Genomic DNA, 13,957 nt, shown 5'->3' on the forward strand with positions numbered 1-13,957 from the left:
GTGAACGCTCTATCACTGAGCCACCGCGGCTCCCGAACTTAATTTCTAGAGACTTCCAAAAATGTCGGAGGTTACAGTACAAGTTGTATGAAGGTATCCAATGTATCGATTGCCCGCTTCTCGTAACACCAACAGGTCTGTAGCTAGCCGAAAAATGTAGGGGGAGCCGATCCAAACATATTATAGTTCATCACCATATTATAGTTTATTTGCTAGCCTACCGTGAAAATTTTAGGGGGGCAGCCAAAATTTAGGGGGGCTAGACCTTCCTGGATACGGGCCTGAACACCAACTATATATGCTGTACTATATCTGGGTGTGGACGATAGATGATGGATGCTCGTTCTGTTTAAGAATTCTATGAACTTCGTGTTTCCTGGAAGTGAGATTCGACCGTTTGAAATAGACCAAGCTATCGCCTGAAATCGAGATGCAACATTTAAGCTACATCATATGGACATATTTATCTTTTATATTGCACGGAAAGAGAAGAATGCGTAACACTTTGTAGTATTTCTGTTAATTTTTCCTATTCTTATTACTTTACCTTTTTTCCTACTAATAAAATCTTTATATTATAAACGTTTAATTACTTTTAAATTTCCGACCAATCTTGTCCATGACAGTGGCAACGTTTTCTTTGCAAATTGTTGACGCTTAATAGAAGAAGAAGAGATTAAAGAGGAGGAAGGTGAAGGTGTGCCTTGTGACAACAATGTTTTGAAGTGCAAGTTCTGAAGGGGAAGGATCTAAAGCCGCATAGACGACTATCTGAACGTAATGATGGAAAAAGCCACAGCAATATCACTATTATTTCGTAGAATTAGGTATGTCTGTATAGAGGACGAATATAAAAAGTGCGGATTTTTTAAAATATACTTTTAGTTCAAAGCTTTTGACTTCCAAGTGCAAAGATAGCAATACACTGTGTTATTTAAAACTACCAGTACCTAAATGCTCCGTTATTTTAGCTTCTACTATATCTATCTTCCGTGACGGTAATAGTTAAGAACAGCTACTTCTCATCTCCCGTGGACGAGGCTACATCTTACTGTTGCACTACCTAAACACCCTAAGTACAAGGGCAAGAACTCAGTCTATTACCTACTTTTTAACATCCTAGATAGTCAATGAATAATTCCTGAAAGTATGGCGTTTCTCGTCCTTCCCTAAATGGGAAGTACGGCTCCTTAACTATAACCCTTCTGGTATCTACGTTTCTCTGCTTCTGATTTTCTCACATATCTTACGGTTAATAATTACCGAAATAGCCTAACAGGTTGGAAAGATTCGTAGTTGTCCCTCAGGTGCAGATTAAATTGAAGTGCGCTATCAAAATCACTTATCTATAAGGAGCAGGTTCGAATTATCAGGGTCTAATTTGGTAAGATTTTACTTTGACTAGGACAGTGTTTGGAACCGGTTCTTGTGTCTTCAATCACTTGCTGGAATTGTTTCTGACGTGGTGCGATGTCTGTTGTGAGATGAGTTGGTAGTAGTTCTTATTTTTTCCACTAGGTATCTATCAATGTACAGTCATATGGTATTGATAGTTTGCGACTGTGGTGTCAGCTGTTCCTAGGTTTAGTCAGTGTGTTAGGTTTATACGCTCGTTGTCAAATTCGTGGAAACGCGTACGGTTACTTAAGAACTGATTTATCTGAACCGCGAAGTTCTGTCAAAGTTTCTCTAGCAGTTTAGAAACAGTTGCCAAAGATGTTTCTCTTCTCCGTAGTAGTCTGGGTGTGGGTTCTTCGTAACAGTGTGTCTTTTTCGAGGAACTGATCCCTAGCCTGCTCTGATGAATTGAATCGTTCTTGGAAAATGATTTCTAAACTGTTCCGGGAACTGGGTTAGATAAATCAGTTGCAGTTACTGTTCCACTCAAAGTAAAAACTTGTCTCTATTTTCGAATATTTACTAGTAAAATTCACTATATTCTGTGAAACTCCGATAACGTGGAAGCGCACCAATATTAAAAAAAAGAAGAAAATAAAAGAAAGAAAAAAGGAGAATTTTCGTGTATTACAAGGAAAGAGTTGTGCAAATTTACAATAAGGGTCCGACTAGAAATGAATCGCATATACCCTCCCTGTTTGACATTATCTGATCTCGGTACTTTTAGAGATCTTATTTTGTAGGGCGTTGAATTCCTCGGTGCATTTTAACGTACGTTATAGGCTGACATAATGTTATGGGTATGAATACGGCTTTGTATGCGAAAATAACTATTAATAAAACTAAAAGGACGCACCAATCATGCAAAGTGGTGTCTGTGAGCAGAGTTTCTATCCCAGTCCAGGGCAGAGCGAAATAAGTCTGTTCGCTTGGTATATATGGAAGAGGCGCAAAGTGACTCTGGGTATATGCGTAAACGAAGACAAGTGCGAGGAACGCACAACTATTGCTAGGTGATTGCTACAAACTAGCTTTGGAGTAGACTTGCACTTTTTAACATGTCATCTGTAAACATACAAATAGCATGTTTCCTGTCTCATAAATAGCTTCCTTTAACAATTCTCTGAGACATATAATTAAAACAAGTAGAATTACCAATAGAAGCTATAAGATACATAATTATGTAAGAACACATGTGTCGACTGTTAACCAGCCTAGATCAATTATTATATCCTTTAGATCAGTCTTACGCTTATGGCCGGTCTGATACTGCAATTATTAGACACTTTATAACAGTGCTAGCAGTGGCGGCGATTGGACGTTAAAAGTGGGGGACAAGACATGATCTGAATGTTTGAGTATCAAGTTTAGTTGCCCTGGTCAGGCCCGCAACCAGCCACAGAGATTTGGGGGGGGGGGAGCAAGTCAGCCGAATAACTAAATTGTGCTTTCTGAATTAATAATAGAATTTTGTATTGAGGTCTGGAGGGGCCAAGAAAAATTTAGGGGGGGGGGCAGGACCCCCCTAGCCCTTCTCTAGTTGCGGACCTGGACCTGGTTGTTTCTAACACTTTATTTAACTAATACGATACTATCTTTTTCAGTTAAAACACCATATGCCGTATTTCATATTTTATTAAGTAAATTGACAAGAACATCGCAAGTAGATACTAGCTTTTTGTGCTCTTAAACAACTATCTTTTTCAGTTAAAACACCATATACCGTATTTCATATTTTATTAAGTAAATTGACAAGAACATCGCAAGTAGATACTAGCTTTTTGTACTCTTAAACAACGAAAGTGTAAGAAGAGATTTGATTCCTTGCTGATGAACATCTTAAAATTTTGTGATCAGATCATTTAATAACAAATTTGCAAGAGTTGAAACTCGGGCTTAATGAACAACTTATATTTTTAATTACACAAATGCCAGTAAGTGTATATTACTAGGACTCTTAGAAAATGAAAGACAGTAAATACTACAAGCATAGCCCTATGCTACAACATTTAAAGAAATACGCAGTTGCAATACTAATTCTTTGAACTGCAATTAAAAAGCAATTCGTGTAGCTTTCTTAACTGCACGGAAGACAAATAACCAATACGTACTCACGCAACGGCAAATATTATATGGCACCATTTTTTTCTATGAACTAGTAATACATACAAAATCTTCACATTTCCAATAAACTATATACATTAAGGGGTCACTTCAAAAAAGTGGGGGGCAACTGCTCTCTCTTGCCCCCTGTAATCGCCGCCCCTGAGTGCCAGAATACTTACATTCCTCCTTCTCCCTACTGACTTTTACACAAACCCGACGAAGACAGGTAAAGGATCAAGTCAATCAAACTCGAAGGTCATAATGTCCGAAATGACCAAACTCCAGACTGGCTCTGTCTCCTTATTCTACCTACTGGAAGAGGTAGCTTCCTTAGCGAGTAGAGGTCTACCATCATATGCAGTGATGACTCCTTAGCGTTAAAAGGGAAGTTCACTTCCTCTTTGGAATATAGAATCTCCAAGTTACCGAGTCCCATGTATCACCACAGCTCGCCAGAGTTCAAGGAAAACCAGGAACCCTGGGCTGACCCGGGAGGTTGGGTTGAATCTTGGTCCTGCCTCCGTACTTGTTAACATTGCCAAGGGGTACCACACAGGCGTCTAACTTCCATCTTCCGGATCCAAAGGTACGTTTACTAACCCATTTGGGAGGTATCCTGAAGGCTTCCCTCCGCCGGGAGGAGCGATAGGGTATACGGCCCTGCCTACCTCATTTTGAGGAAGAGGTACACTGCACATTACCGGTACCAATGGGGAATGTAGTTCATCTGCTCCAGGCAGATATTACCACTTAAGAGGCAACAATCGCACTCCCCGCCAAAGAAGGCAACAATAGCCTGCCTCACAACTATCAAAGGTATCGAGGTATCGTAATGAGCAGGCATCGGCAGATTGCATTTCCTGTGTTCGGGCGCCCATTTTTACCCGGTGCACGCTCCGTGCAAATGACATAGCTATGCCCATTAACATGTATTTTCGTTTTCAGTTCAGCGTTGTCTAGTATGATAGTACTACTTTCAGCTATTCTAGAAGTAAAGAGTTAAGCTTATTTACGAAAGAATCGTATTTTTACTTGCTGACCCTAGAAAAATATTATCACTTAGTGACGTATTTAATCGTATAAGCAAGAGTTGAAATTGATTTGAAAATAATAACCACGAAGTGGTGTTAGTGGATTAGCGATAACTTCTAAGATGCAGGAACACTACTGCAGAAAGGGTCAGAAGAAATGTCTGTTGATTATTGATGTCTGTTGATGATCCACTACATGAAGGGGAACTAGAAGATTTCATCTATTGTTGTTTGTCTTTTTTCAACGTAACACGCACTCCTTTACGCACAAACTACTGGTATATTTCATGTTTCTGTATCCTTGTATTCCACCATGACACTTCCAGTACAACCACCAAGTTTGTATAGGGTCAGTGAGGGTAGTTATGAGACACTGCCTATGGAGGGTAATTAAGAGACACCCCTCATTGATCTTCAACCATTATAGGATAAATACAAATTAAGAGCACAGGCATTTAGTAATATCCTTCACAATGCTTTGTCTACATTTTTAAGGTTCAGTTTACAAAAGTTTGGATATACCATTTTTTTTTTTTTTTTTTTTTTTTTTTTTAACAAACTCACTCAAAAGCTTTTGTTTCGAAATTTGAAATCCTATCATTAACTTTTATATCTACTCATACAGCAATATCACTATTGTGAAATCAATGGGTGTTCATGGAAGCCTCGTAGGTCAGCAGTTACAGGTTAATTTTGATTTGTCCCTTGGGCTTTTGTTTCAGAGTTACAAAATTTTTTGTTGTTGTATCTCCTTTTGGTTACGTGGAGGGTAATTATGAGACGCATGCTGGAATGTGTCTGTATCCTAGTATGTTAAGTTTCAAAAAGGAAAGCTGTATTCGATAGTTTAGGTAGTCCTATAATCTTGTGTCTTAGTAACTTTCAGAATTGTAGACTTATATTATTTCGTTGAAAATAACCTAGGCTGCATCTCAATATATTAAAACATAAAGAAATAGAAGTAGCCTAAGTTGTTTTTTAGTGAACAGCGTAGAACTTGGTCTAAATTTGTTTCATAAGCCTGTCTTATGCTATTCCTTAGCCCGCCCTCTCTCTTCTTTCCTATCCATCCGCCACCTTTTATCCACAGAAGTAACAAGTAAGGTCGGAAGAGAGGCTTAAGCGGGGATCTTGCCTCTTTAGCTCTCTAGGGGTATGTTAAAGTAATAAAAAAGTTAAAAAAACAAAAGAAGCCAAGATTCATATATTACGGGAGGAATACCTCCCCCTTCGTCACTTCTCCAGCCTATTAAGGAAAAATTTATAAACATAAACTAAGGTCGGCAAAAGAGTTTCAGCTTAAATAAAAACCTGAAATTGCCCTAGAATAACTCTTTATTGACTAGTTAAAACAAAATATCTGTACCGTGAGGCTACTCGCTCTGCAACCGCAAGCTCTCCTAAAGACAGAGACCTCCACTATTAGGCCTGCTGTCTCCTAACAAGATCCTCTAATTTCCCTAAAGAACCTTAAATTATTATTATGGACTCGAACAGGAACTCAAGCCTCACTCCAGCCTTCGTGAATTCCCGAGCCCTTAAAATCATCCGAGAACCTCATTAAAATTCTCATCCCGGCGAGCACCGAAAAGGTAACTGCCCAAGTCACTCTCTCAGACAGAACCAGTGCCAGCATTAAAATCTAAAGAGAAACCCTCATTACGGGCTACTTTGGCCTATGTCCCTAATAATAATAATAATAATAATAATAATAATAATAATAATAATAATAATAATGATCTAGCTATCATTTACGAAGTCGCAGGCTTCATCACTTAGAAACCTGCTTAAAACTATCAGGAGCAGCTCATTCCGCCCGCTCCATCCAAAAGTACTTAAAATAATAAAAAAAAAGTACTTTATTCACCTATATTTGGACATAGAGACAACTCTCTTACCGGAACAAGAGAGTCCCCGAAGAAATTCTTAAAAGAAGTGAATCCTGGAAGAAGGGAAGGGTTGACTTATATAGTCTCAAGCCTCGCGCCAAGTGGTCAGCTTTCCACACAATTCCCCCTTCTTCCCTGTAAAAGAAAGAAAAAAAAATAGAAAGCGAAGATTCCCACGGCGTATAGGTGAGTCAAGTCCAGAGCTCTTTTGTAACTTTCCAAAACTGCTAAATTAAAAATATGTTAGAAGCATAACTAGAATTCATTTACACAAAATTCAGAACATTTTAAAATATATAAAGCAAAGCAAAAAATTCGCACTATATACATAAGTACCTTGGCCAAGGATTTTTTATACTACTAAAACAATACTAATATTATATTAAATACTAATTTAATTACAAAAAAAAATATACAATTGTAACAGCTATACACCAAAGGTGCTATAGCACTTATAACCTGAAACTACCTAATATAGCCTATAGGCGTATTATAGTCAACTCACAAAAGTGTTAGAATAACATCAGTAGTTATTTCCACTTTCTCTCTTAGCTATTTTTTTGCAACCCAGCCAAATATTTGTATATCTGTATGTAATAAACACAAAATAACGAAGACTTCTTTGTCTCACAAGTGAATTCCTTAATATCACATACAGAAAGCTGGGGGATAACAGGTGTCTTATAATTACTCTTTCGGAGGGAAATTATAAGACAGCACAAATTTGACACTTACACATCAACTTATGTGATGGCAGGAAATTGCTTGGACACAAATTTTTACTCTATTGGCAACATAAACTGCTTTCAATGTAAGCTGAGTAACGTGGAAAAGTTGTGAAATTTGTCTCATAATTATCCTCACTGACCCTATTATATATCACATTTAACACTAATAATAATAATAATAATAATAATAATAGTGGACAACTTCTTTTGCCCAGCTATTTAATTGTATTTATATACGAAAATCAGGGTGGCAACAAACCTGAAAAACCGGGAAATGTCAAGGAATTCTGATAAGAGTCAGGAAATTTCAATTTGCTAAGAATGAGATTTTAAAAACATACAGTTTCAGATGTGGGTTAGTGCTTGTTAAGAAACTTATTTTTGTTTTCCACTAACGATGTGGAAACAAAGGTAAGTTTCGTAACAAGCACTAACCCACTATTCAGATATATGTAATGTATGTATGTTGTTTGTTCTCATTTTAGAATTATTCTGATTAAAATAATGAAACAGTTTGCGAACAATATTTATGATACTTGAGTTCAAATAAAGTTTCGTTCTTTCTTTAAACATTCTTTGAGCCAAATTTTTGTTTTGTCATTGCCGATACGAAATGTTTAGTTTTATAAAGCAAGATTTTTGCAGCCAAGCGTGCAAAAATATTTTGTAACTGAGCTGAGTAGCCATTGAGGGGGAGGGACAAGAACTGTTCCGGAGGTTGGAGGGCGTGCCCCCATGGGGATATCCCTACTATTGTCTTTCTCTAAAAGTACGTAACAAAATCTGGATTTCTTTATTTAGCAATTCGCACTGAAATGAAAGAAGAGAAAAGGGGACGGTTAGAAGTTACGATTCAAATAATCGTAAAATAATAATTAGTTTCCAATATACTGTGGAAGTAACGATCTTTTATGATATGCAGTTATTGTTTTAATGATGATATCTTCATATCTTTAGTGTGAAAAAAATTGTAAATGGAATCTCTGCCATGTTCATATGTTACTCTTGTTTCTCGTCAAAATCCTTGGGTTTTGAAAACAGGTTCTTTCCTGCTGGCGGCTCATCACGTGTTACATTGAATAAAGGAAACTGATCCAAGGGATCGATGATGTTTCAGATATTATGCGGGTTTGAAATATTTTTGCATGTTGATATTAACTAAAACAGATTTCGGTGGCGTAGTCGGTAGAGCGTTCACTTGCGGCGCCAAGGTTCCTACATTCAAACCATGAGTGCGTGATATGAGTTTTGTAGTGAACACCGAGTGGTCAGATTTCCTCTTGGTTTTCCCATTTCCTTTTCTATTAACAATCCCTTCGTTCTTACATCATTAACTCAGTAATTACCGTCTCCTTTGTGTGGCTTTAAACTAATGATATAATATGAAGTAAAAATGTTAAGCAACGAGCTTTAGTCTGTCAATAATTGTAAAATGCCTTGAAGTTCTACTGGATAAGTGTTGAATCCAGTGGACGTAACATTTATTCTTGTTCATCGATATCAAGGACTAACCGTTTCCATATTTATAAGAGGAAAGCCATCTACATTATCAACAGCAAGTTAGTGAGAGAAAAATATGTCCCTTGCATACACGAATTCACTCATTACATCAACACTCTACATTTCCTGAATGTTCACTGAAAGACTATTAAATTCAGATAGGAAACATACTTCTATGTCAGGTAATTCATTTCTGCGAAAAGAGTGAATGGATATACCATTTTTTTTTAACAAACTCATTCAAAAACCTTTATTTCGAAATTTGAAATCCTATCATTAAATTTTATATCCACTCGTGCAGTAATATCACTATTGTGAAATCAACGGGTGTTCGTGGAAGCCTGGTAGGTCAGCAGTTACAGGTTAAGTTGGATTTGTCCCTTGTTAAAGACTTCAAGATTACCAATACGTGTATCGTTATGGCACTAAATATTGTTGTATTTAAGCTCTATCTTCATCCGTATTACAGTTCCATTAAGGCATATCGTCAGTTATTTAAATCACATGCTTCAGAAGTAGAACCTTTCCTTACTGAATTTCAGACTGACGCTTCTCGCACTTCATTTCTTTACAAAACTTATCGGCTGTGATAAGAAAAAATATGATGCAATAGCTTTGAAGTCAGAAACTTTGAGTTTGTGTATACGAATTGTGGGCAATGAAGAAAATATTCTTGTAAAAAAAGTTGACACTGGGTTTGCTACACGTTTACTAACAAGTGTCAACCAATAACGGAGTTATACATTTCGGGTTTTCGCTGAAATTGCAGAAAGTGTGTACAGAAATTTGTTCTTAAATTTCTGGACAAATTATCATTAAATTATAAATTGACTGTGTTTAAATTATAAATTATAATTTAAATTGAGCCAAATTTTCCTCAATTATCCTCCCATATTTCCCTGAATATTTATCTGAGATTATGTTGTTATTGCCTAATGTAGAATGTTTGTATACTTAAGAATATTGTAACGTTTTATGGGTGGATCGGTAGAAACTAATGGTACGCGAGATTTTGGTCTGTTTTTCCAAAACTGTTCTATTACAAAACTTATTATCATACCTCAGGACAATCAAGAGTGGTAAAGATTTTTAGAGCCCACAACAGCCAAGAGAATAGGGATTGGTAGTTTTCAGGACTCAATGCAGCTAAGAGAGGAAAGGGTTGATTAATCTACGCAGACTGATACCGTCTAGTGTGCTGCAGCTTGTTTTATAACTGAACTTCGTGTGTTTTCGTGTTCTTTCGTGGGTGGTGCTGTTGTCTTCCTTCGGATCACATGTCGGATGTTGACACTCATCATCTGCTATGTTGTTTGTTTTCGGTATGGATGCGTTCTCAGCGATTTTCCTCGTTTCGTTTCCCTTGTTTTTCAGGAAACTTTGTTTTTCTCAGTTTCTGGAAAATGACACATGAGAAATTATCAGCTCGATGTTGTCTATCGAGAAATATGTTTGTCTTATCTTTGGACAATATTATTGATAAACAAAAATTAAAGTATAAGAGTTAGTGTTAATTGTGGGTTATATTTCATAATGATATTATGTTACTGTCGTCTTGTTGGTGTGATAATGAAGAGTTTAATGAGATAAATTTCATCTGAATTTTTCGGAAATCACGCGTGAGGTTTTACACTTAAACAAATCGTTTTATTCAACTCAGTAAGAAATGTCAATTGGTATATGTGTCATCTTTCGAATTTTTTTTTTCTTTAATAATATTGTACGGGCTGTGGCTCCTAAGTAAGATTTGTTGCTGAGTCTTTGCACATGAGTATTTTTTATACTACAATGGTTGCCACCGTTTCAAACCTCTTTTGTGCATGACTAACGTAATGTGAGTGGGGTTATCAGTAGCAGTTGATGTTGTAAGGTTCCTGAGTTTCGAGTTGCGAAATAGTATTAAATCTTGAGGTGCTTATTTTTATAGTGGACAGATTATTTATCCTTGAGATCATTCAAGGATGTCGGAGCAAATTCCAGGGAAAAAGTTTCCTGACACATCAGCACCTCAGAAGTATGCAATACAGAAACTAATTACGAAATTTTGTAAAAGGGGTTCCTTTTGTAACGGGAAATATACAACACAAAATAAAGTTTGAATTGAAGACAGTATTCTGAAAATGCGAAGACGCTTGTTGCAAAGCCCTCAGAAATCAAGCAGGCGATTATCCCAAGAAACAGGAATATCTGAGAACATATCATTGTATACTGAAATTACATCTAAAATTTTAAACCATGCAAAATTATGTTTCTTCAGGAACTTAAACTTCTACATTGTGCGAAACATGTTAGAGATAATGCAGATGCTACAAGAAATCATTGCATCTGGTAAAATGAATCCTTGCTGTATTTATGTTAGATGCTGAATGATTCCACCATTCTGGCTATGTTAATAGATAGAATAATAGGATTTGGACAGATACTAACTCCAGATCAACACTTGAAATCCCTCTTCGTGATCATAGATGTTTCGTGTGCTGTGCCGGCACGCAGGCTAGTCGATCCCTTCTTCTTTACTGACACTATCAGCTCAGATCGTTATCTGCAACACTTGTTTCCTATCCACTTGTAGAACAGCGAAGTGAGGCAGAATGAGATTTACTCCTTTTTCCAACAAGACGCTGCAACAGTGCATACATCAAACTAGAGTTTGCACGTAGTGTAAAGTGTTCGAGAAGAGGAGGACAGTGTCAAAAGACCTCTGGCTCGACTAGTGATTTCTTTTTGTGCTGGAACAAAGAGAGTACAGTATACATAAATAATCCACACATACTGGACGAATTGAAAGCAAACATTTCTGACGCCATTGCAAAGATTACACCAGATGAATTATGGCGAGTTACAAACAACATGCTCCGACGTCTTGACCTCCGTCTGTGCCAAGAAGAACATAATTTTCGATAATTTTTATCATGTAATTGCAATGTTGTAATATTGATATTGCTGTGATTACCCTATTGTAATGTTGTAATGTAATGTAATATGAAAGTGAAAATAAGAGTAAAATAATAAATAAAACGTAGACCTATTAAGCGTAAAAAATGTGAAAAATATACAATATTAATGTCTTGGCCACTTTTAGCTACCGCGCCCTTATATAGGATATTCCAAAAAGAATTATCCGATATAAAATGTTAATAGTATTCATAGTATAGAACATTGACACTTCAGATTAATTTTATATTACAACGCTAAATTCTTATGTATTTTTTTTCAACGTAGCAAATCAATGGTGCTCAATATTGCCCCCTTAGGATGAACGGCATAGGCATATGCACATATGGTAGCCAAATTCCTTCCAAAGTTTTGCGATCATTTATGAATCCACTCCTTTCGCGGTTGCTATGACCACGAAATTTCTATTTACACAAACAATCTGTGTCTTGGAACTTTTGTTTATACCATCGCCTAATTCTCTGGGAACACGGTGGTTCAGTGGTAAAGCTCTTACTTGTGATGTTTGGGGACCCTGGTTCGATCTTCGGCCAAGTAATTTGTGGTGGACAACATCATGTCCGTGGGTTTTCTGGGGTACTTCCGTTTCATCTCACATTCTCATTCCACCAATTTTTTCATCATAATTCACTTGCCTTATCCGCCTCCCTTAGCCTGACGGAAATAACATGGGACGTTAAACTGAAAGATTTTATTTTCAACACAAGTGTATTGTGGACAAAATTCACGCTGAACAGTTGTTACGGCTTTACACTTCGCAAAGCGTAGAACGTAAAATAATTTCTGATGTGCAGTCACCATCCTGATAAACAATGAAGTGGCCGGTAAAAGAAGCATGCTACTGCAACCTACTAGCAACTGCAATGAAGTTTAAGAATTCTTTCTTTCGAATGGTTCATCGTTGATTCAAAACGGAAAGAGCTCCATAGTTGCAATTGCTTGAAATGGAATGAGGAATCTTGTTTGAAAATACTGCATTATTATTATTATTATTATTTATTCTGTCGTTTGATGCGTTTAAAGTTGAAATCATCCATGCAGATATTAAATATTTAAGTATATATGTAAAATAATTCCTATTAAATGTTCAAATGTAAGTTTATTTGTATATTTTTCCGATAATGATCTTCAAGCTGATTGTAACTGAAATAAAAAGTGAATGTGGTTTAAGATTAGCTGATTTCAGTCGTAAAATTTATAACACTGGTTGCCACTGAATATCAATTGATATCGGGAATAATACAATTACAGTACATCATGTATCTACAGGGTGTTCTCAAAACAACACCGACAGCGTTTGGGAGGTGATTCCTGACACCAAAATAAGACAAAAAGTATACACCAACCTGGGTGCACAAATGCTTCCTTTCTGAATTATAGGCTGCCGAAAACATGAAAAAATGAATTTTAAAGGTTCATAGCTCCAAAAACTATGGGACCTCCCATAGTCGGATCAAGACTTCACTTAGAAACTAATATCCATGTTTCAGAGTCCTGCGGTACTCACCAGCTATCTTTATAAAATTTATTGCGGAAGTACCGCAGGATTCTGAAACATGGATATTCGGATACATACTAGTTTCCAAGTGAAGTCGTGACCCAACTATGGTAGATCCCATAGTATTGGAGCTATGGACCTTTTGAGTTTATTTTTTCATGTTTTCTTCAGCTTATAAACTCCGAAATGACAAATTTCTGCACACAAGTATACTTTTTTGTCTTATCTTGGTGTCAAGAATGACCTCCCAAATGTTGTCGGTGTTGTTTTGAAACACCCTGTTTACTGTGTTTTCGGTTGGTTGGTTGGTTTATAGTTATGGAGTTAACGTCCCTTTTTAGTACCAAGGCTGTACGAGACGGAGTCTACAGTTTAAAATGGGGTCTGAGCTACATGAGTTCCTACCTGAGCCCGGGTCTCCGTATCGAAGACGCACATGCAAACTATACAACCACGTGGGATCTCCATATACCAAAGGTATTAATATATAATAAAACTTTTTCTTTTTTAGGCTTACTTATCAACCTTTCCCGATAGTTCAACGTTTCACATCAACAGACAGTAAACAGATTGGTGGGCAGCAGACGTCGTCTTCATCGTCGGACTCTTCATCAAGTTCGTCTGATTCAAGTGATGATGAACGCCTCCAGAAACAGTCTCGTGTTGAAAGTACTCAAAATATGGAGGCTGTGCAGAAGTTAAATTCTTTATTGCAGACCATGATAAAGGTAAGTGACGAGAATCGAAGATGAAATTCTTCATATAACTAAACAGAATTATGCCCCCAGTATTTTATTGCAGTTATTAGTTTAGAAACAAACTGTTCACCATCATCATCAGACTACACTTATA

General features: G+C 36.8%; 1 protein-coding gene across 1 annotated transcript in view; it reads left to right on the top strand.

Annotated features, from left to right (window-relative positions):
- Positions 1 to 670: 670 nt before the first annotated feature.
- The window catches only part of mRpS31 (mitochondrial ribosomal protein S31), a 55,267-nt gene continuing 41,980 nt past the window's right edge, over positions 671 to 13,957 (top strand). Inside the window, exons 1-2 of the mRNA XM_081727304.1 lie at positions 671 to 827; positions 13,617 to 13,833. Of these exons, the coding sequence (XP_081583430.1) occupies positions 781 to 827; positions 13,617 to 13,833 (264 nt within the window). The 5' untranslated portion in view covers positions 671 to 780. The remainder of the gene's footprint in view (positions 828 to 13,616; positions 13,834 to 13,957) is intronic.

Source organism: Thermobia domestica, chromosome 1 (assembly GCF_964235325.1).
Source record: "Thermobia domestica chromosome 1, izTheDome1.hap1.1, whole genome shotgun sequence".
NCBI lineage: Eukaryota > Metazoa > Arthropoda > Insecta > Zygentoma > Lepismatidae > Thermobia > Thermobia domestica.